Source organism: Lontra canadensis, unplaced genomic scaffold (genome assembly GCF_010015895.1).
Source record: "Lontra canadensis isolate GAN:19392208 unplaced genomic scaffold, GSC_riverotter_1.0 scaffold51, whole genome shotgun sequence".
NCBI classification, from domain to species: domain Eukaryota; kingdom Metazoa; phylum Chordata; class Mammalia; order Carnivora; family Mustelidae; genus Lontra; species Lontra canadensis.
Genome location: NW_022631045.1, coordinates 8,800,057 through 8,823,852, shown reverse-complemented (window position 1 = coordinate 8,823,852; position 23,796 = coordinate 8,800,057). Strand labels below are relative to the sequence as shown.

Sequence of the window (23,796 nt, the reverse complement as noted above, 5' to 3'; positions counted from 1 at the left end):
ACACTCGATTTCCGGCGGCATTTTGAGTCGGGCCTCCTAGCGGCCTGGTAGTGTTTTCGTTGCTTTTTCTTGCTCTCCAGTCTCTCTTCGTTCTTTTTCGTTCTACATCTCAGTTTCACTTGACCCTACCGAAGCGGTGGGTGGGCTCTGCTTCTCAGCTGCCCCAGGGGCCCCTCGCTAGCGAAGAGCCGGTTCCCGGGAGCCGCGCGCGCACCTACTTCTCGTCGTCGTCTTCCCGGGGCTAGGCGCGGGGACAGAGAGTCGCCTCCCCCGCTCCTCGGAGCGGTGGCGGCGGTAGCGCCTCCGGACTGTGCTTGCGACAGGAGCTTGGGAAGGAGGTAAGCTTGAATTCTGTGAATTGGTGTGGGTATCCGGGAAAAGGCGTTTGACGGACCCGAATGGGGAGGCCCTGGGTTGTACTCCATCCCCCTTGGGTCACGCCAGGATTTTGAGCTCTTTTTGAGCATCCCACCCTTAACTGTGCAATAGCTCCCTGGGCTCAGGCTTCGTTTCTCGCTTGTATTCTGATTCCGGCTAGTTTGTTTAAGAGGACGGGAATTCAGACAAAAGACTGTTCTGGGTCCCTACCAAAAAAGCTTGGGAACCCTTGCGCAGTATTCGCATTTATATGCACTGGACCGGGGGAGGAATATGGTCTTAGATTTAGAGGCTCCCTCTTTACGCATTCCAGACCTTTAGGAAAAATTATCTTGCTGTTGGTTGTATTTGGTTTTGCTTATTTCCCGGCAGTGATAGTTTGACTTGGGTCCTAAGTTTGAGGAGTGCTACTCTATCTTTACCTTCCCTAGGTAGTTACTTTGGGCAACTATCCGTCAGAAACTAGGGAAGGTGGAGTGAAAGTATGGAGGATATGCTGTTTGGCATTACCTCTTTCGGAATAGGTTAAAATAATATATGTGGCTGGAAAATCATTCAGAGTTGATATTACATGAATGATGTTGGTAGGATCCTGTTTGTGGAGCATATCTTTAGCTATTTGGTTATATTGTGAGGTTTTCACATACTTTGAACTACTCCGAAAATTACAGGCATAGACTGGCCCTTCAGGTTTTTTTTTTTTTAATAATTTTAAAAGTTTGGAAAATATCTTCACACCTCAATTTTTCAAAGTCCATGGTACTGTTGCAGTTAATCTAAATGTTTATGCAGTACAATCCATGCATGCGTATATGGTGCCAGTTAGTGGAGTCTAGTTTTGTAATATTGAAATTACTGGCGTTAGTACCTAAGCGACAATATTTTTAAGAGTTTTGTGGACATAATCTGTAGATTTTCAAATAATTTCCAATTTCTTAATGAAATATTTAGATTATAGGATGACATTTTAAACAAGAGACTGCTAAGAATGTTGATGCAGGTATGTAGCAATTTGTATCAGTAAAAATAGTTGCACCACGAAACTTAGACTTTTACTGTGTGGATCTCTAGGATCCAATTCTGTCAAATGCATGCCTCTTTCTGGCTTCCTAATTCTCGCTGATTCAAAATGAATATTGATTCCATATTTAAGATATGCAAATCAATCCATTTTCATATTGGTAAATTAATACTAAAATTAATCAGGTGGATGCTATTTTCACTTCTGTACAAGTTATTAGAATTTTAGTAAATTGTGTTAGTTTGTATTACAGTATGCATTGGCGGTTAAATATAGGCAGCACAGTTGTTTAATTGACATTTATTTGAGGAGTTGGTTTTCAGTGGATGTCAGTCTTCTCCACCTCCCCCAACCCAGTTCTCCATTTCATGTAGAGTTGGAGCTATTTAAGTAGATATTTAATAACAGTTGAAAGTTAACTGGTGTTGCTATTTAAAGTGTCTTTATTCTTTTTTGATAGAATGCATGTTGCAGTTCTGTTTATTTCACTTTATAGTAGTTACTAGCATTGCCTATTTTCTGTTCATAGTCTTTTTAACAATTTTTTTTTTTTTCTGCACAGTGCTACAGGATTGCCTTGCTCATAGTGGTATAGTCAGTGTAGTTCTGTTAATTCTGTTTGGAATTAAAGTTGGAATTGTTTTAGTCTCTTTTTTTGGTTGTTATTTTGTTTTTGGTTTTGTTTTAGTCTGTCTTTAAGCAACCTGTAAGATTGTTTTAGAAAGTTATTTTTTAGAAATATTCTCCCAGACTATGCATCAAATAAACTTAACTTTTTTCTTTAAAAAATATGAACTATAAATAGGAAGAGACCTTATTTTTAATATAAACCTTTTAATTTTAGAACTTCAGTGGATAAGAATTTATTCTACTAGTTAGTACATTTATGTAGTTTTAATTGTTTAATTACTTGACAGTTTCCTAATATTATGCTGTGGCTTATTCAGGTTAAAATGATACATGCGTTTATTTGTGCTGGGGAAAGATGCAGCCTCAAAAAGATGTAATTATGGATTAAAATGAGGATACTAGAATTGATACATGTTTTATTGACAAGATTTTAGTATTTAGGCCTCAGGAATCAATGATCATTTGTATGCTTCCCCTTTCTTAGCCATATTTATAGGGTGTAGCTTTGAGTACATTGTGATATTTTAAGTTTTGGAGGGAGAAAGAGAACTGTTCCCATTTTTTAAGACCCTCTTGTTGTATTTTAATAGGTTCAAACTCTGTCCCCTTTTTTTCAATTGAAAATATATCATAAAAACCTTGATATTTATTTACTCTTCAAATGGAGGGGAGAAATGGGAAAATAACTCCATAGACTTTCACCAGTGTCACCTGGGCTTTGATAATGATGGTGTTTGGGAAAGATATAAAGACATGATGATGTGGGTAAAAGTATAATGACACCTTGAAATCAAAGTTTAATTTGAAAACAAAACTGAAGGGAAAAGATTTAAAGTCTCTGAGATAGGGAAGACGTAATTTTTTTTTTTTTAAGATTTTATTTATTTATTTGACAGAGATCACAAGTAGGCAGAGAGGCAGGCAGAGAGAGAAAGGGAAGCAGGCTCCCTGCTGAGTAGAGAGCCTGAGGTGGGGCTCGATCCCAAGACCCTGGGATCATGACCTGAGCTGAAGGCAGAGGCTTAACTCACTGAGCCACTCAGGTTTTAGACTTTAATATTTACATTTTTATTTTATTGTTTCTAACTTTTCTTACATACTTTGAAGCATTTGCTCATTGAAGCCTGTTCAGATATTAATTAAAAAAGGTTTTTATCCCTTCCTTAGTTAAATCTATATTTTATTAGATTGTGGTATTTATTTGGGTCCCTTTGAGGGCCCAAATTTTTAGATTGAAAATTCTAATTAAGTCATTTTATTTGGTAACATACATTTAAATTAATAAATTAACATATGAGTAAGTGTTTTTCTGGTGTATTACAGATTATGTGTATATATTTAGACAAATAGTATTTAAAATATTGTATTTTGTATTCTTTATAAGCATAAAACATTTTATCTTTGTCAGTCATGAATATTTCAGTAATAATATTTCAAAAAGTTATTATTGCTGACTACTGATAGAAGTTCCTAGATAGATGACCAGAAGAATTCCTCTTCGTTTCAATTAGAAAACTTCAAGTCCTACTTTTTCCCTTTTGCCTCAGATTTTTTTTCCTGTCTATGACCTCCCTATAACATAGACCTGGTACTCAAAGTCAGTGTAATTTTAGGAGGAAGTCTGACAATGTTGGATGCTGAGAATATGACTTTTACTTTGCTGTTTTTCCCTAAGTTGGAAGACTCAACAGTAGCTAAAAGTGAAGTTCCAGTGACAGTAACTATGTAGGTGAATCTTGAATAGTTCTTGATGTCACATGTACAAGCAACTTTGTCTCTGTAGGAGGGTACTTTTTTAGTGGCAGGGATACATACAAGGAGGGGTGTTAAGATCCCATCAGTCCTCACTTGTATTTGACATAGTAGTCCAAACCTTTTGAAATCTTCAAAGTTTATGTTCGTGATCTAGGATTAGAGAGAAGCCATGGTTTTCAGGGGTAGGTCAAGGGAGTAGCAGAGTGCTGATCCAAGCAACAGCTAATAGAGCAGGAAGAGAAACAGTAGAGTTAATACGTGGAGCCCTCAGAAAAACAAGAAAGGAGATGGTAGATGACCAGTGTTTCAGGAACAATAATAAATAGCTGTTGCCCTAATAATGGAAAGCACTATCATTAATTTTTTTGGAGGAGGGTGTGTTGGGAGTGGCAGCATGCTGTGGCTGTATAGGAGTTTGGGGAGCAGAACTATTTCCATTGGTAGTGGAGGGAAATATGTAAGATTAGGGTAAAACAGTGGGGGGGGGGATGGTATGCCTGTTTTCCAAGTTCCAAATAACTAATAAGAGCTAATAAGGAACTTTTAGAACTCATTCAATTTTAAGGTTATTAATTTTTTTTTTTTTCAAGATTCCATTTATTTATTTGACAGAGAGCGATCACAAGTAGGCAGAGAGGGAGGGGGAAGCAAGCTCCCTGCTGAGCAGAGAGCCCAATGCAGGGCTCCATCCGAGGACCCTGAGATCATGACCTGAGCCAAAGGCAGACGCTTAACCCACTGAGCCACCCAGGCACCCTAATAAATGTTTTAAAAATGGAATTAGTGGATGAAGATTATAATATACACCTCTATTAATATTTATAGTAACATAATAAGACTTTGAACATTTGTTTTTGTTCTAAACTTTCCCTGTTTTGAGTGACATACTCACTTTTTATTGATTCCTGCTCAGGTATAAATTATAAAAAGTGGTTTTTAATCAAACCACTTAATCAAAGCTTTACATTTTCTAGATGTTTTTTCAGTTCCATTGATCTTGGCCTTCCATTATATAAAGAACTTTTCCATTATATAAAGAACTTTTCAGTTCAGTAAATCAAGTGAACATATGAAATTCTACCAAATTTTACTCTGTAAATTCACATTTGGGCTGAGAATGAAACCAAAGATCATCTTATAGTACTAACTGTTGTATGTAGGGTTGGTTGTATTGTTCCTTATTTGGAGAACAGTTGATACATATGTGGTTTTATGTTGCAACAAACTCTTACTCATTAATGTGACATCTGTGCTAATTCTTAAAGATTTGTAAAGTCATTTTCCAACTTCTTTGAGTCATTAAAAATAATTACTAAAATGATTGTATTTATATTAAAGAATAAGATACTTTTTTTTCCAATTTAAAACTACCATATTGTATCATTTCCTGTTTTCCTTTTGGTTTATTATCTTTGTTCATTTGTCAAATGTTGTCCTTACTCTTAAGATTCTTTTAAAAATGTGGACTGAAAAGTATCTTAACTAAACCAAATATTGTTTATAATTTTTTTGAACTTTTGATTTGGTACTATCAAGACTTAATTTCCTTTCAAGTGATACGTCTTTACTTTGAAACCACATTAAAGAACTTTAATTTGTGAATTTTATGGAGACCAGTTCTATACCAAATGGAACTTTTACTTCTTTAGCTCCATTCATTCTAGTAACTTTTGACTATTGAGAAGATTTCAACTAATTGTATTATATGAAATGTGATATGGTTTAGTCCCCCCACCCCCTTTAGGCAGTTCTTACCCAGTTCCCACAGTGATGTACTAATTTTTTCTAGATCTAGAATTTAATGTTTTTCTTTAACATATATCATAATACTGTTATCTGATGTTTTCATTTCCAGTTGAGTCACCTGATTATTATATACTTAGATTTGTCTTGTTATGGTTTTAGTTTTAAATGTTTTATTTACCCTAGTAAAATATTTTTACAATTTGTCTTGTTTTTAATAATAGTAAGATAGCCTGTTTATCACTTTTAGCATCTTTGACTTTTATGTCAATATAAGTTATAGAAACATCTTGACTTCTTCTAGTTCTGTAGCCTATTTGAAAGTCATTTTGTCAGCATTGAATTTTCTTTATATTATTGAAAATAAATGTTCTTGATTAGACTGTTCTTTTTCAAGCTCTGTTAAGATAGAGAAAATATTAAATAGTTTGCATTTTTCTCCCAAGCTGATTTTTGGAATATACCTAATGTTGCAAGCTGTATAAAGCATAATTTCAACTATCAGTAAAATTCTCACCTAATTTTATTTTCCCATTCTCTTTGACATGGCTTTCTTTTCCAGTTAACTACCTTATGGAGAATGATAGCACAACTTTTCCTTATAAGATAGTTAACTAAATTTTGAAACTTTTATAAAGAACTTAGAAACTAAACATTTTATAGTTGTTTTCTGATGTGAATGTACTATGAAAATTGTGCAAGTAGAATCTTATTCTTTCACTCTGCAGAAGAGTAAAAATTCTAGCCAACAGATTTCGGCATTGTTAAAAGTTCACTAGTGTGGCATGCCTTAGAAGATACCTTCTGTTTACCTGTGACCTCTCCTATGCCTTTTTTCTCCTGAGAAAAATTACCCACAGTTTTACAGTGTTATCTACAGCTTTATCTACGTATAAGTTACGAGCTCAGTTAATTTGAAGCTGAAGAATTTTACAGTTTTGCCTCTCTCTTTTTTGGTTAAAGTAGTACAAAATGTCAAAAATTAGAAGGAAGGTCACAGTGGAAAATACCAAGACCATATCTGATAGCACATCCCGAAGACCCAGTGTGTTTGAGAGGCTTGGACCCAGCACTGGCAGTACAGCAGAGGTGAGTTGTCACTAGCTCAGTCACAGGGGTTATCTTTTAATCCTGTTCTTGAATACTGACTTGCATCATAAGGTGAACAGGTTGTTGTATTTTAGGAATGTTTGGTAAATTTTTAAAACTGAGTTTCATAAAGGAGTGAAGAGTAATAATTTTTATGTTTTTTTTGTCCTGATGTTTTTATTGTTTGGGGAATGAATAATGTGTCTCAGGTAGCTGGAATTTTGGTAGCATTTGTTTTAATTTTGTCCCACTAGCATCTTTTTTCCCAGAAATAAATATGAAATTTACATAGTAATATCTGTCTCTTAGACACAGTGCCGTAACTGGCTGAAGACTGGCAACTGCCTCTATGGAAACACATGTAGATTCGTACATGGCCCTTCACCCCGTGGTAAAGGTTATAGCAGCAATTATAGAAGGTAAATTAAGAACTTTGAATTGCTCGTATAATATTAGAAGATGGCTTTTGTAATTTATCTAGTATAAAAATCTGAAATACAAGCATATATTTGATCAGATTTTTCTCTTTTGGTGGTGGTCTTATCAATAGTCAAAGATCAACAAGATCTTTCTGGTTCATTTTGAGATTAATAAAATGTATGCTTTAATATTATTTGCTCAGTATTTACTGTTTTTGCCAGTAGATTTTTTTTTTATAATATACGTATGACTTAACTTCCCCCACACCTAGTTATATAGTTAAAATGATTTAAGAGCAGAATTTCATGGATTTACTTTTACTTTGGAAAGACTGTTTTTAACTCTTAAAAGAATAAAATTTTACAAGGATATAATTTTAGCTTTTTAAAATGTTCTGAATTCAGATCTTAATGACGTGAGACTGTCTACTGCAACTTCTATACATTAAAATGCATTTGCCAAATCCCTTATCACAATGTATTAATGTAAATGAAAACATGTACTTATATGTAGATAAAGGTCCTATTACCTGTTTGGGACATCTTTTTGCCTTTGATAAAGGCAAAGCTAAATGAAACTTTTCCTAATAAAGACCTTTCATTTTTCTTTCAGTTCAGTTTATGATGGTTATATTATGGTGTTAAATATGTAACATATGTAGACACAAAAACAGTTTAAACTTGATTGGTAAACAAATAGTTAACAAAGTCCTAAAACTGGGTGTGCTTATTGCTTTGGTTACAGCGATAGTATAAAAACTGAACATTAGCATTTGCAGATTTTTTAAAAATTCTTTTTAAATGTGTGTGTGTGTTTGTGTATAGATTTTGAAGCTTAAGAGAATTTAAAATTCAGACCCTTAACTGACTTTCTGTTCACTTAAATGTACATTTTACTTTACTCGTGATGCTGAATACTCTGTTTTATTTTTATTTAGATTGTTATCTGTGCCTTCTATTAATGTGGGAAAACCAGTTCTTAACATATGTTTAATTATCTGTATAAATATACACTTAGGGAAATTGTTCCAGTAATTTTAATGTTTTGTTCCTATTATTACAACACTTTTAATACATACTTTAATTCATCTGTGAAACTTATTAACTGACAAAATTTTTATACAAGAGGTAATTTTAAGGAAAATGGCAGAGAAATTTATCTAAAATGGGAAAAAAATAGTGTCATTATTGGACTTAGAATAAAGGATTTTTTGTTGTTATTTTGTGCATGTTTTTCCATTTGATAACCCCCTTTGGATTTCTTTTTTCCTTTTTTTATAGGGATGAAAATACAGTTCATAACGTGATTCAAAGATGGAAAGAAAAGCAGTGTATTTCAGAAATGCTTTGTCACAAAATATTTAAATCATTTACTGAGCATTCATTGTATGTAGAGTACTCTGTTAGGCACTCTTAGGGTTTTAATTAATAAAAATTTTCTTATTATATATATTATATGTATAAATATATATATATAAATATATATATTTAATAAATTGTCTTATTATATAAAGGAGGCCAGGACACATAAGATGTACATACTCATCATAATTATAATTTAAAACATTTAAGTACTGGTTTTTAATAATTTCCACTTTTAAACTCAGATTTACTATTAAAACATTTAATATAGTCCTGTAAAATGTGCATATAGATATTAATGAGATCCTTTAAAGTGAATTAACTGAAATTATTTCTTCATTAATCATGTAACTTGTATTGATTGATAAAAGAATTGATTTGATTGATAACTATGACTTGAAATAGATGCAAATGTTTATGTGACTTGTTTATATCCTTAAAAATTTATATACTTATCCTTATATACTTATCCTTAAAAAAAATAATATACAGTATTTTTTGGTGGCCAATGAGGGACATACCACTTCTTAACTTCTATTGCCCTTTTTAAAAGAATATTCAAGGAATACTCATTAAAGGCAATGTGTTTTCCATGTCTGCTTTGTTTTCTCACTTAATAATGGTATAAAAATAATTGGCAAGCCATTTTTCACATTTTCAGTATGAATTATGAATGCTTAGGTGTGTTGAATATAAATGTGTACGATTTTCCTTAATTAAAAAAAAGAAATCTACCGCCTAAATCTTGCTTTGAATCCTTTAATTATTTTCTGTTCTGAAATAATTTCAAATTTTAAGAAAAGTTATAAGAATAACACAGAACTCCTCTGTATCCTGTGGTTCTTAAGATGGGTAATTCTCAGTTGTCGGTGTTGCATCCAGCCACATGCATGTATACGTGATAATACTGTTGCTTCTTGATTAATTTTACAACATTGTGATTTAAAACTTTATCTTCCTGCTTTTTACTTTCAAATATAACTAATACCTTTATGTGATTTTTAGAAAAACAAATTAAACTGTTAATAACAAATTCCTTTTTCTTAGCTCACATACAATTTCTTATTCATGTCACCAGTACCTGCCACCCCATGGAATTTTAGTGTATACATTTCTGATTGTCATGGGGAGAAAATTTGTAAGTGATGCTCATATTTCCTATATATTAATATTTAAGCCAAAGCAAATTAATTGTTTTTCTGAACATTAGGAGCCACGGAAAGAAACATTGAGATTCATGAGTTATTTCTGTAGATATATTCTTACAAACATTATAAAAATATAGATTTTTGTTGTTTTGTTTTGTTTTTTGTTTTGTTTTTGTTTTCTGGTTCAAAGGTCACCAGAGAGGCCTACAGGGGATCTTAGAGAAAGAATGAAGAACAAGCGCCAAGATGTGGACACTGAGTCCCAGAAACGAAATACAGAGGACTCATCCTCACCTGTTAGGGTAGGAATGAATTTCCCAAAACAAAGTTAAATTTCAGTAGTGAATTATTACTTATGTTCCATTTATTATCTTGTGTGCTAAATATATGGTAGATGTATAATACCACAGTATAATGTTTTATATGGATAATGTAATGTAGAGAAAAAAAGTCCTCTGGGAAAACTCATAATTCTCTGAATCAATCCTTGGTGGTTAAGATGAAGGGAATTGGTTAGCAGAGCTCAGGCTAACCTGATACAGAAATAGGATTTCTGTATCTTGGAGGGCATCATGAGTATCTAAAAGTATTCTTAAATTTTCAGAATTCAGCCAGCCATCATATCCTGCTTGTTTCCAAGAAAGATTGAGGTGGGTTATTGTAAACATTTAGAATTTAAAACAGTGAAAGTAAGGCATGGTGGTGACAGAAACTGACCTAGAGAACTTAAGGAAAGGGAAGCTCATGTACCCACAAAATTTAATAGTGAATTTCCTGGCAATGAAACCAAAAGAGAAATCTATTTTATGATACAGCTCATTGAATAAAAGAAAACATCAGTGTTTCAGATATGGAAATCTCATCCTCAGCTAGTTTTTTTAAAGAAATTTATTTATATGTATTTGTAACAGTTTCACTAGGATATAATCCATATAACATACAATTCGTCCATTTAAAGCGTACAATTTGGTGGTTTTTTTGTATATTCTCAGAGTTATGCAACCATCACCACAATCAATTTTAGAGCATTTTCATTATCCAAAGGAAAACCTTTAATGGTTATACCTGTATCATCTGACTGACCACCAGCCTTACGCAACCACTGTGCCACTTACTGTCACTCTAGATTTGCCTGTTCTGGATGTTTCAAATAAGTGCAGTCAAGCAGTAGGTGGCTTTGTTTTTGACTTGTGTCTTTTACCTACTATAGTGTTTTCAAGGTTCATGAAAGATTATTAGGATATATCAATATTTTAGTCCTTGTTTTTGCCAAATATTCCACTGTATTAATATATTACCTTTTGTTTATCCAGTCATTAATTGATGAACATTTGGGTGGTTTCCATTTTTTGGCTTTTATGTATAACATTGCTGTGAACAGCCATAAATAGTTTTTTGAGTGACCTATATTTTCATTTCTCTTGGGTTTATATCTAGAAGTAGAATTGCTGAGTCATATCCTAACTCTTTGTTTAATTTTTTGAGAATCTGGTAGGTTGTTTTCCAAAGCAGTTATACCATTTTGCATTCTTTCCAGCAGCGTATGAGGATTTCAGTTCTCACATCTTTGTCAGCATTTGCTGTTACTGAACTCTTGATTAGAGCCATCTTAATGGTTATGAAGTGGTAGTCTTACTATAGTTTTTGCATTTCTCTGGTGGCTGATGATATTGGACGTCAGTGATATTGAACAATAAGATGTGTTTATTGGCCATCTGCATATCTTCTCTAGAAACATGTCTTTTCAGATCTTTGCCTTTTTTTATTTTGGGTTATCTTTTTATTGTTGATTTGTAACAACTCTCTATATTTTAGATACAAATTCCTTATTTATGATTTGCAAAAATTTTCTTTCATTCTGTGGGTTATCATTTTATGTTCTTGATGATGTCCTCAAGCACAAATGTTTTTAGTTTGATGAAATCCAATTCATCTGTTTCTGTTGTTGTTTGTGCTTTAGGTGTCTTATCTAAGAAACCATTGCCTAATTCAGGATCACAAAGATTCGTGCCTTGTTTTCTTCAAAGAATCTTTGAGCTTTAGCTTTAGCTTTGATCCATTTTGAGTTAGTTTTTGTTTATGGTTCAGCCTTATTCTTTTTTATGTGGATATCTTAGTTGTCTCATAATCTTTTTATTAAAATTATTGAATTGTTTAAAGAGAAACCTTTCTGATAATTTAAGCTACATAGAGGCTTGCTTATAACAGTTTTTGATCCTTGATTTAAAAAGCTGCATTACAGTTTCACATTATAGTTTGTAGAGACTTAAATTTGGGAACCTAAAGTAATATACTTTTAAGTATATAGTTTTCTAATGCCTGATGATACATAATACTGTTTAGAATTCTCAGATAGTAGTTCTCAGCTAGAAGAGTGTATATATAAGAATTCTTTTGGAGGAGAGATAGCTTTTTGTGAAATACATTGCTGATACTCTATCCTTGATCTGCTGAATTAGAATTTCTTGATAGGGGCTGAGCATGTGTATTGTATTTTGGAATAACCGATTAACTCAGAATAAGGAATGAACTCAGTGATTCGCTGGTGATGTTTAACAGCCACTCGGGGGAAAAAAGCCATGCTTCGTAGGATTGACCAATTTCTTTGGCATAAATGTTCCCATCCTGGTCAGTTTCAAGCTAGCAAAGTGGTATCACTGAATACGAAGTTGAGAAAAATACTCGTTTTCACACCGTTTATTTTTCGCACGTACACACATATAATAAATATAATCAACCTCAAGAGTAAAATGTACTGAAATATTTAGGAAGTGAGTTTTGAATGATACTTAACTTGGTTTTTATTATTTGTGTAATTGTTAGCTTACAGGATTTAATTTTCAATCATAGCTGTGTTTAAAAATGGCTCGTACAGTTCCTAAAAATTTAATAGTTGGCTCTTGTGAGTCATTGTGAACTGGTCCTAACACAGCACTAAATGGACTATAGTTCAAAAGGCAAACATCTAGAATTCATATTCTGAAGACATTATTTTAGGAATTTTTTTTTTTAACTCTGCTGTCAGTTTCCTTATCTGTAAATGGAGGCCATAGCCCTATCGTGTGTTGCTGTGAAGAAAATATATGTAAAGCAAGTAACATGAGTGGCTGAGGCATGAGGACTATTTAATAAATGGCCTGTACCATATTAGAATAACTCTTGGCTTTTCCTCTCTAATACAGATTGGTGTTATGCTCTTTTTTTTTTTTTTAATTTCTTTAGATTTATTTATTTATTTATTTGACAGAGAGAGATCACAAGTAGACGGAGAGGCAGGCAGAGAGAGAGGGAAGCAGGCTCCCTGCTGATCAGAGAGCCCGATGTGGGATTCGATCCCAGGACCCTGAGATCATGACCTGAGCCGAAGGCAGCGGCTTAACCCACTGAGCCACCCAGGCGCCCCTGGTGTTATGCTCTTAATAGGAGATGGACATCAGCATTGGAGATTTAGGTTGTTAACAGGTGTCTAAATCTAAGTGTGTTTCTGATCATAAAGGTTTATATGTTCAGCATATCAGTTTAGTAGACAGCAGAGTTGGCCATTTCATCAAGGAACTTAAAGCCTGATTCTCACTTTCCCTAGATGAGAAAGCCCTCTAAGGTGGTGAGTATCATGCACATCATGCACAAGAGTCATCAGGTTTTAGGAAATTCCCTATCCAAACTTAGGGAAAAGTGTTAGTAAGCTAGGATACCAAGGTATTAATTATTTTGAGTGATCTGACAGGATAACAAATGCTGAGCATTTCTGTGATACATTCCTAGTGCAACACAGACGTCTGTTGATCTTTATGTAATGGACTTCTCTGGGAAAGTCAGATCTAGTTTAGGGGCAGCCGCAGGTTAGATAACATAGAGTAGCTAAGAGAGGTTAAGGTACAAACTCACTGTAATTCTACCCCTTCTCTGCCCCTGAATTCAGCTCCACTGTGTTTGAGTTACGAGGTTGATAACCCGTGATCTTGTGGGGAGATAAATTCATAAAGAGATAAATTGTAAGTCTATAGAGTATGGTAGCATGACCGAGAGAGAGGAGCAAAACCTGCAGTGGAAGGAATAAATAACTGGGGTGGGGAGCCTGAGAACCATTTCGCAGAGGGACATGACATTCGCCCTGAGCGTAGGAAGGGTAGGTGGGATGAGAGAGGGGGTGGTCAAAGTTTAGAAAGAGGAGAAAACCAACACAGTAACAATGAGTAGTTTTAAAGAGTTAGTTAGTTAATTACAAAGAAGGAAAATTTGGATTAACATTAATTCTAGAGCTTCTGACAGAAAATGAAGAATTCACTAATGACATTAGTGTTTTGTGAAACTAAGTGTATTTTTAGAATATTAGGGTTTGGAATCATTATTCTCTTTTTTTAAGATTTTTAAAAGATTTTTAAGATTTTAGATTTTATTTATTTTAGAGAAAAAGAGAGTGGTAGTAGGGGGGAGGAACATGGGAGAGGGACAAGCAGACTTTTGAGCACAGAGCCTGACAGGCGGCTTGATGCCGTGACCCCAAGATCACGACCTGAGTGGAAATCAAAAGTTGGATGATTAACCAACTGAGCCACCCAGGTGCTCCTGGAATCATTATTCCTTAAAAATAAAAGACATTAAAAAAAAGAAAAATTCTTGTGTTTAAAAACTTGATATTCTTTAATATAACAGAATTATTACTAATTATAATAATTGTATATTACATATAATAATTATTAATTATTACTAGTATAATAGAATTATTACTATGATAAGAGGTTTAGGCTAGTAATGGACAAATTTACAGTTGTTTTAAAGTGGATATTAGTGGGTGCCTGGGTGGCTCAGTGGGTTAAGCCGCTGCCTTCAGCTCAGGTCATGATCTCAGGATTCTGGGATCGAGTCCCGCATCAGGCTCTCTGCTCAGCAGGGAGCCTGCTTCCCTCTCTCTCTCTGCCTGCCTTTCTGCCTCCTTGTGATCTCTGTCTGGCAAATAAATAAATAAATAAATCTTTAAAGTGGATATTAGTACAAGGGGAGAATTTCGTTGGTCTATAAATAATTGAGTTATTCTTTGACTAAATAAATGTTCTGTGATAATTTTTATCTATTAGTCTCAAAGGAAGTTTCTCCAAGTAATTTTGGAATGATGTGAGGAAATGTAATGAGATTATATAGGACAAATGGAAAAGGTAGTTGAAGTAGATTTTTTTTCCTCTTCGCATCTTCTTTATCTCATCTAATACATAATAATACTGTTCCCTGTCATTAACAAAGAACAAACTTGTGTTATGGATAAATAGACTTCATTTTAGGAACAAAATGTCAGTTGTACTAGTATGGTCTAGGGTAGCTTGATTTCACCAATGGTTGTGGGTAAGTCCAAGGGAGAAAGAGTTGGCTGTATTTCAAACAACAGACATTGTTAAAGAATTGTTAGTCTTGTTAAGAATTGTTATTAATCTTGGGGTGCCTGGGTATCAGTTAAGCATCTGCCTTCGGCTCAAGTCATGATCTCAGGGTCCCTGCTTGGCAGGGAGCCTGATTCTCCCTCTCTCTCTGCCACATTCCCTGCTTGTGTGGGTGTGCCCGTGTGCCTGCTCTCTCTCTCTCAAATAAAATCTTCAAAAAAAAAAAAAAAAAGAGGGGCGCCTGGGTCGCTCAGTGGGTGAAAGCCTCTGCCTTCGGCTCAGGTCATGGTCCCAGGGTCCTGGGATCGAGCCCCGCATCGGGCTCTCTGCTCAGCAGGGAGCCTGCTTCCCCCTCTCTCTATCTGCCTCTCTGCCTACTTGTGATCTCTCTCTCTGTCAAATAAATAAAAAAAAATCTTAAAAAATAATAATAATTTTAATTATTATTATAATAACATATTATAATAATAATTATAATTATAATAATATTTCAGCACTATTATGGTTTATATACTTTATATAAATTTATATACTATTAATAGTATATATGGTTTATATACTTTGAGGGCCCTCCCACTACAGTATCCTGGATAAGTGACAACAAACACATTTTAAATGCATTGCTGCTTTCTCAAAAATGCAAAACAGCAGCAAAAACAAAGAAACACTAACAGGGAATTGAAACCAGGGATTAAGTAGCAAACTTGAAAGCTAGTGGTGACCTAGAAACTTTTATTAGTATTAGAACTGGTCAGAGAGTAAGCCTTTGGTCCATCTGTGGGGAGAGAGCTGTTGAATTGAAAGATGGAGCTGAAGAATTTATCCAGAATACAATACATAAAGACAGGGTTATAGAAAACGTTGAAGAGATTTTAAAATGTGAGGGAAATACTTAGAAAATTTGATGTACCTCTCAGTTGGAACTCCAGGAAAAAATAGAATGTAGGAGAGTCAATATTGAAAGAAATAGTGCTGTGAATTTTCTGTAATTGATGAGACAAAGCTACAGCAGATACAGAAAACACAATATATATCAAATAGAATATTATTATGCAATTGCAAAATACCAGAGTTACAGAAAATATTAGAAATACACCAAGAAAAAAAGCTCCTACAAAGGAGCAACAGATTGATATCAATAGAAACGGAAGCCAAAAGACAGTGGGATAATATTTCCAAAGTGCTAAGATAAATCTGTCAACCCATAGCTGTATACCCAGTGAAATTATTTTTCAAAAATGTAGATATAATACAGATATTTTCAAATAAAATTGAGAGCGTTGAGTACTAGGAGACCTTCACTAAGTAGAGAATAGCTAAAAAGATATGTATCAGGAAGATAGCAAATGACCTTAGAAGGAGGGTCTGAAATGTGAATAATAAAGGTGAACAGAGAAAATGTTTACTGGGTTGGACAGTCTGTTTTGTATGGCCTTTGAAGTTGTCCAAAGTGTGGCCTTATACTTTGAAGAGGTGAGGTATACTACCAAAAGTGTAGTGTAAATTGCTTTGAACTCTCTATAATCCATTCCCTCACTTTTTCCTTTTGTATCTGCATTGTGTTTTGGGGGAATTGACCCTGGTTCACTGCTGGGGCCTGATTAGTTTGATTCAGTCAAAGTAATCCCATTCTTCTTGCTAATTCAGTTGATTCAGGAACCAGACCTAAATCATTTCTCCTGTGACCATTACCTTGGTTGGTCATATGGCTGAAGTTGGCCTACTCAAACTGAAGGAAAGAATTCTTATTTTGTGATTGAGGGAGAGGCATGGTGGGAGAACCTAGATGGCTTCTTATTATGGTAAAAGAAATATGCCTTATCATGGTAAAAGAAATAATGAGAAGTCAACATTAGGAATAGCAAAGCTGTAAGATTGGAAGAACACTAGAAAGTTTGATCTCTAATGATTTCAGTATATTATTAAATCACCGAGCCCTGAAGTTTTCTCTGTTTTATGAGATTATAATTTAAATTTACAGTTTATAAGCTTACAGTATCTTACTTAAGCTCCAAGTTTTCTCTGTTTTATGAGATTATAATTTAAATTTACAGTTTATAAGCTTGCAGTATCTTACTTAAGCTCCACCTGAAACTTACCCGGCAAAGCAACTTAGACTTCATTAATACAAGTATAATTTCAGTTCTACACCAGGAGAAATAAAAGCCATATGCTGTATACTGCTCTGACAAGACTAGATTAATTTTAGTTACCACATTTTATTGAAGTACATTGGTAAATTAGTATGTCCAGGGAAGATGACAGAGTGAGGAAGAACGTGAAAATCCTGAAATGTTAACATCTGATCGATATGAACTGTAGCTTTCTTTGGCCTGGTATGAGAAGATGCTGAAGAGATTTAATAATGGTGGTGTTCACATATTTAAAGGACTGTCGTGTGAAAGAAGCATTAGATTTATTTTTACATGATCTAGATGTCAGAACTGATTCTAATCTGGAAGAATTCTGGAAAGGTGTAAGAGTTGCAATCAGTATAAGAAAGAATGTTTTAATACTCAGAGCTATCTGAAAATGGGGACAAAGGATGCAGCAGTGAAGAGCTATCAGCGGAGATGTAGAGAGTAAATTTTTTTCCTGAAATTCTTCTAATAGGACTTTCATAACTATATAGTATTAAAAAATTTTCTACATAGGGCAAGAGGAGGTTGAATTATATTATTTACAAAGACCCCTAGCATTTAATTATTCTGGTTGCTAATCCAGTTGTTATAATACTGGTTTTCAACACTTAACCTCAGTACTTCTTTTTTAAAGTACTTCTTTTTGGTAATGCCTGCTTACTATCTAAAAACAAAATTCATAATGAATATCATCTGTCCATACATATAATGTTTAAGGAATAAGTGTGAATGTAATATAAAATGAAAATAAAAGTCCACAATCATTTATTACATTTCTGAAATCTAAGAAATTTTTAAAACCAAACATGTTTCCTAAGTTAGGTATAGATTTATTTGATAGCAAAACCTGATTTTAATTGACATGAGGCTAATTATAGTCTTTATACAATTGGCAAATTCATGTTGTGCTGCAAAAATATTCATATGTTTGATCACAGGATGTTTCTCCAGACCCTACTGGTGGTGTTACTTAATATACTTTGAAGTCCAAAAAAGTTCAGAATTCTTAAAATATCTCATCCCAGCAGTACTGGCTGAAATATTTTAGTTCATTAACAGATATTTCAACATGTACATCTTCTGGGATGGCTAATTTAGAATGCATAATAAAGTAATCAAACAGCCTGATTAATATGTTTGCATTTAAAAGAAATAAGATGACAAGCTGTTCTCTTCAAGAGGTGAGAGCAGGCCATGCTGTGCTACATGGAATAGGGAATACCAGACCCTGTTTACTTGAATATGATAAAGGGAGAAATAACTGACAAAGGAATAACATGCCTAACCAAATTATGCCTAAACATTGTTGAATTGGAAAAAATGGGGAAATGTGACATTTTTTAAAATGATCTGAGCTACCTTAATAATTGTTATCAAAATAATTCCCATATTTTGATAGTGACAAAATATTTAAAAAAAAGTATCTTCTAACTTGAATGAGATTCCATTTTTATTAAAGCCTATATTCAGTCTCTAGTACTTAATAACAAGTCATGTATGATTTCTGAGGACAGTATTAAAGTCATATTGAAAGACAAGAGCCTTTTAAAAAAAAAAAAAAAAGAAGGACACCTGGGTGGCTCAGTCAGTTAAGCGTCTGCCTTCAGCTCAGGTCATGATCCCAGGGTCCTGGAATGGAGTCTTGCGTGGGCTTCTTGCTCACTAGGGAGCCTGCTTCTCCATCTGCCTGCAGCTCCCCCTGCTTGTGCGCTCTCTCCTTTCTCTGACAAAATCTTAAAAAAAAGGGGGGGGCATCTTAAAATTACATAATTTTATTATATAGGGTGAATATTTTTAAATTGATGTAAGTTATTAATGAAATTTATTAAGATGATTATATTTTTTGTTCTAAATCTTTAAAATATTCTCTTACACACTTGCAGGTTATTTATTTTGCAGTATCAGCACTATGGCTCTGAAACCCTTTTTTTTTTTAGCTAAGTTAGTATTCAGATATTACATGATACTTTGGGAAACAATATATTTTTCAGTAATTTGGAGATAACTTTCTATAAATTTTTGATATAACTTGTACTGATTTATATTTATAGTGAGTTTAATCCCCAGAATGTTCAAAAGTTGCATGGGGGTGCATCTGGGTAGTGTAGTCAGTTAAGTGTCCAACTCTTGATTTCAGCTCTGATCTTGATCTCAGGGTCCTGAGTTCAAGCCCCACATTGGGCTCCACACTGGGTGTGGAGCAAAAAAAAAAAAAAAAAAAAAGGTTGAATGGGATATAGAATAGTTCATCACTGATACTTTTTAGAATATAACTTAAGAATAGAAGTAGATCATGTTCCTTTTTTTCCTTTTGATTTATGTATAAAGTGGATTAACCCTTCCTTCCTTTCTCTCTCTTTCTCTTTCTCTCTCTCTCTCTCTCTTGACCTCTTACCATTTTTCCATGGCTGGTTGTACTCTTGTAGACTCTTTTATAATGACTTTTGTCCACCTTTATTGTTTTACAGCAGCCATATATGTCATTAAGCAAGTGATAACAGCATGACTTTATACTTAAATATGTAAAATTAGGGGCAATTATAATTTGTACTGGAGTTCTTTAAAAAGAAGACTTCATAGAGAAATTAATTTGTGTTTTAAGCAGCCCTGTTTTGTTTTTGATAATGCCCAGAAAGAACTTTTAACAATTAACCTTTTTGTGTTAGTTTGTTTTATAGGCAGGATTTAAAGTGTTAATAAAAGTGAGACACTGTGGTAGGAAGGTAACAATTCCATAACAATGGTTACTTTATTTTCTTACCACTTAAAATGTTGTTTGGAGGTTTTGTGTAATAGGATATTTAGTTAAATGTTATCAGCTGAATTACTACTGTCCTGTTTTGTATAGGGTACTGTTAAACTTGGAATAAAATGTAGATTTTCTGTTTTTTAGCTTCAGTATAAGGACTAATTTGCCAACTGTTTTAGCTGCCATTTTGGTTTCCTCAAAATAGGGAAAAATCTTTTTTAAAAAGCATTTATAAAATTATCAAATGAGTTTGGAGTTATCTAGGCATATAGGGAAATGATGTTACATTAGTGTATGACAAGTTTTAGATCAGTAATTCTTTTTTGAGGGTCTACTATGAATAATGCAGCCATTTTTTATTCCTTACTTAATATAGTCAATCCTTTTGTTTATTTTATGCATTTTGAATATTTTCCCATAGAGACTTAGAAATAGAAACTTAGTATGTTGTGGACTATCCAGCTCTTATTAGATATTTACATTGTATCTTTTGAAATCTCAGTGACTCCTTCTTTTTACCACCTTGCTGTTCTTTAATAAAATAGTGCTCATTGCTGTGCTACACTAGAACTTGTCAGTTTTTCTACTTAGTGGGTGAGTGATTATCTGCAAAACAGATGAAAAAAGATGAGGCTAGAAATATTCTGTATTATAGTAACTATCTCATAATTTTTTAAAATATAGTAATCTGTATGTATGCGTATACTTTTTAGAAAGAATCTTCAAGAGGGAGACATAGGGAAAAGGAAGACATAAAAATCACTAAGGAGAGAACCCCAGAAAGTGAAGAAGAAAATGTAGAATGGGAAACTAACAGAGATGGTGAGTTTCAAAAAATCTTTGTTTATATCGTCAATTTATTGATTATTTACTTTGTAGATTTTTGGGGGCTTCAAAACACCTTTCAACTGTGATCTCCTTGTTGTTTCAGAATCATCTTACTGCCTTATTTCTACCTTACTGAGTTAGAATACAGAAAATGGCATATGGTAGTGGAACAAAGGCAGAGAAAGCTGTTCACTGCATTTTTCAACTTCCCCATCCTTTTTTCCCCCTAGAGCTATATTGGGCAGCATCACAGTCCTATGAAATTGTATTACTTTTCTGAATCTTTTTAGTTCCTCAATACCAAGGTTAAAATTAAATCTAAATTTTGTTTGTTTCACATTAAATATTAAAATGAAATTTTTAAATCTTAAGGATCTGGGAAAATTGTTTCCAAGAAATTTTGTAGACTTTCATCTTTCAGAAGAAATCCAATTTGGATAATTGAGACCAGGGATTTGTTGATGAAAAATAGCAAAATCATCTTTGCATCATTGTCTTAACAAATTAGCATTTGTTTTCCACACCATGAATGTTCTCTCCTCTTCTTCACTTCTGTGACCTTCTGAAGGTGAGCACTATAGCCTCACACTATCAAATATAGAGAAAGAGAACTCATATTTGTTGAATGCTTTGGGTGTTCTGGGTATTTTAATATAATTTATGTTATTATTAATTCAGTAGCTTTGTTACTCTTCTTACAGATGACAAAACTAAAGAGTATACGAATTTAAGCGCCTTCCTTAGCAGTAAAATGAAAACTTAGACCAGGAGTTAAAAAATAATAGCTTGTGGGCTAGCCACCTGTTTTTGCAAATAAAGTTTTGTTGGAACACACCCATGCCCATTTGGTTACTTATTTTCTGTAGCTGCTTTTCAGCTACAGTGAATGAATGGACATCTGTGAGAGCCAAGAGCCTGTAAGCCTACAACTTTTACTCTTACATTTGAGAACAATGTCTGAGGATTTATATTCTCATATGTGAAAAGTGTGCTAACTGCCTCTCCAGTAATTTGAACATCAGTATTTTTTAAGGAAATCCATTCCATCTTGGGACAGTATTGTCTACCTAAAACTTACTCCTAAAAATAGATAAGAAACTTCCCTATTATTAGTTTATTGGACTTTCATAAGCCAATTTAATAACTCCTATAAAATAGCAGTAGAAGCAGCTAAAATTCCCATCATAGTTAATTAAGTAGTTAATATAGTGAAATAAAATATTACAAAACTTGACTGCTAAAGGTTGGACAGTGAACTTTTCCTGAGTGTGAAAGGATTAACTCAGCACATTCAGCATTCTTTTCATTTTAGTTATTTGTGTATAAAAAACACTGAAATGTACTGGATACTTCTTATCTTTAAAAAAAAAAAATTCTCTATTTCCATTTAAAAGATTTGGAAAAGCCCAAGACAGTACTCCCTTCGTTTTCGTAATAGCTGTTTCAAGCCCTCTCATAGTTCCTGTCTGCTCTTTACTAGGCAGAAACGATGCAACTCACGACCCACTAACACCCTCAACTTCCTGCTACCATACTTCCAAATTAGTCTTCTTTCCCCCACGAACTTTACTGTTTCCTCTTTGTTTCTGTGTAAGTAGCCTCCCTTCTGTATAAGGTTGTGTTTTCCTATATTCTGGATCCAAGTTCCTCCTCCCTCTGCAGTCTTGTTCATTTAGCATACATTCTCTTTTGTATCTTTAACATATCTTTTCCTCTTCTTTCCATGTGACTTTTCAGCCATCACCCTGCTTATCCCCACTTTACAACTAAATTCTTTTTTTTTTTTTTTTTTTTTTTTTTAAGATTTTATTTATTTGACAGAGAGAGCACAAGTAGGCAGAGCGATGGGCAGAGAGGGAGAAGCAGGCTTCCCGCTGAGCAGAGAGACCCCGACACAGGGCTTGATCCTAGGATCCTGGGATCGTGACCTGAGCCAAAGGCAGTCGCTTAACCAATTGAGCCACCCAGGCGCCCCTCCAACTAAATTGTTGAAGTAGTTCTGTACCTTACTGTCTTTCTTTTTCACCTCAGTACTTAACTCAGTTTTCTGACCCATGTCTACACTAGAACTGTTCTTCACAGTTACTAATAACCTCCCCTTTGCTAAGTAAATGGAGACTTCCTTGTCTCTCTTCTATAATCTCTCTGCAGCATTTGAGAGCCTTTGTCTTCCAAAAGCACTTTCCCCTGGGATTTCTCCTACCTCTCTATCGCTCTTCAGGTTTTCTGTCTTCCTTTGAAGCCCTTCAGTCTTCCTACAGAGATTCCTTATATTTTAACTATCTTTTAAATGTTGATTCCCAAGGCTTTGTCTAGACTGTTATCTTTAAAAAAGAAAACCAGGGGCGCCTGGGTGGCTCAGTGGGTTAAAGCCTCTGCCTTCGGCTCAGGTCATGATCCCAGTGTCCTGGGATCGAGCCCTACGTCGGGCTCTCTGCTCTGCGGGAAGCCTGCTTCCGCCTTTCTCTCTGCCTGCCTCTCAGCCTACTTGTGATCTCTGTCTGTCAAATAAATAAATAAAATCTTTAAAAAAAAAAAAAAAAAAAAAAAAGAAAACCAAAATGATTTTGCTACAAGAGCCTTTTATATACAAAATTCCTTTAAAAGGTGAGTAGATGCCTTTATTTAGTTTTACATGTAAAATATACACATGGCTATTTATTATCGTTTCTCTTGATTAGAACTCAAAGGTTTTGGACATTTATCTCTCTATATTAAAAATAGGCTTGAAGGCATATTGATGAATGGATTTAGCCATCTCAATCCCCAGATAATGAGACTGTGAACTAGTTGCACAGGCTTTCCTTCTACATTTTCAGTCTAAAGTGAATAGCAATTTTAGCTAGACTCAGAAGAAATTGCTCTGTACCAATATTTCTCAAACTTTCTGGTCTTAGGACACTTTTTAGTTTAAAGGATCCAGACAGCTTCTTTTTCTTTCTCCCTTTCTTTCTTTCTTTCTTTCTTTCTTTCTTTCTTTCTTTCTTTCTTTCTTTCTTTCTGTTTGTTTTTTGTTTTAAGATTTATTTATTTGAGAAAGGGGGAAGAGAAAGTGGGCACAAATAGAGGGCAGGGGGAGAGGAAGAGGGAGTCTTAAGCACATTCTGTGCTGAGTGTGGAACCCGACGAAGGGCTCAGCCACCCTGAGGTCAGGACCT

The 23,796-nt window shown here is 34.2% G+C and overlaps 1 protein-coding gene across 5 annotated transcripts in view; it reads left to right on the top strand.

Moving 5' to 3' along the window:
- Positions 1-23,796, top strand: part of ZC3H13 (zinc finger CCCH-type containing 13) — a 92,372-nt gene continuing 68,576 nt past the window's right edge. For 3 of the 5 annotated variants that reach the window (XM_032874006.1, XM_032874004.1, XM_032874002.1), the window contains exons 1-5: positions 1-338; positions 6,491-6,616; positions 6,926-7,035; positions 9,736-9,847; positions 20,524-20,632. In XM_032874006.1, the coding sequence (XP_032729897.1) occupies positions 6,500-6,616; positions 6,926-7,035; positions 9,736-9,847; positions 20,524-20,632 (448 nt within the window). In that variant the 5' untranslated portion in view covers positions 1-338; positions 6,491-6,499. Of the gene's footprint in view, positions 339-6,490; positions 6,617-6,925; positions 7,036-9,735; positions 9,848-20,523; positions 20,633-21,077; positions 21,207-23,796 lie in introns of those variants that run through there. The other 2 variants (XM_032874003.1, XM_032874005.1) reach the window with 2 other exon arrangements.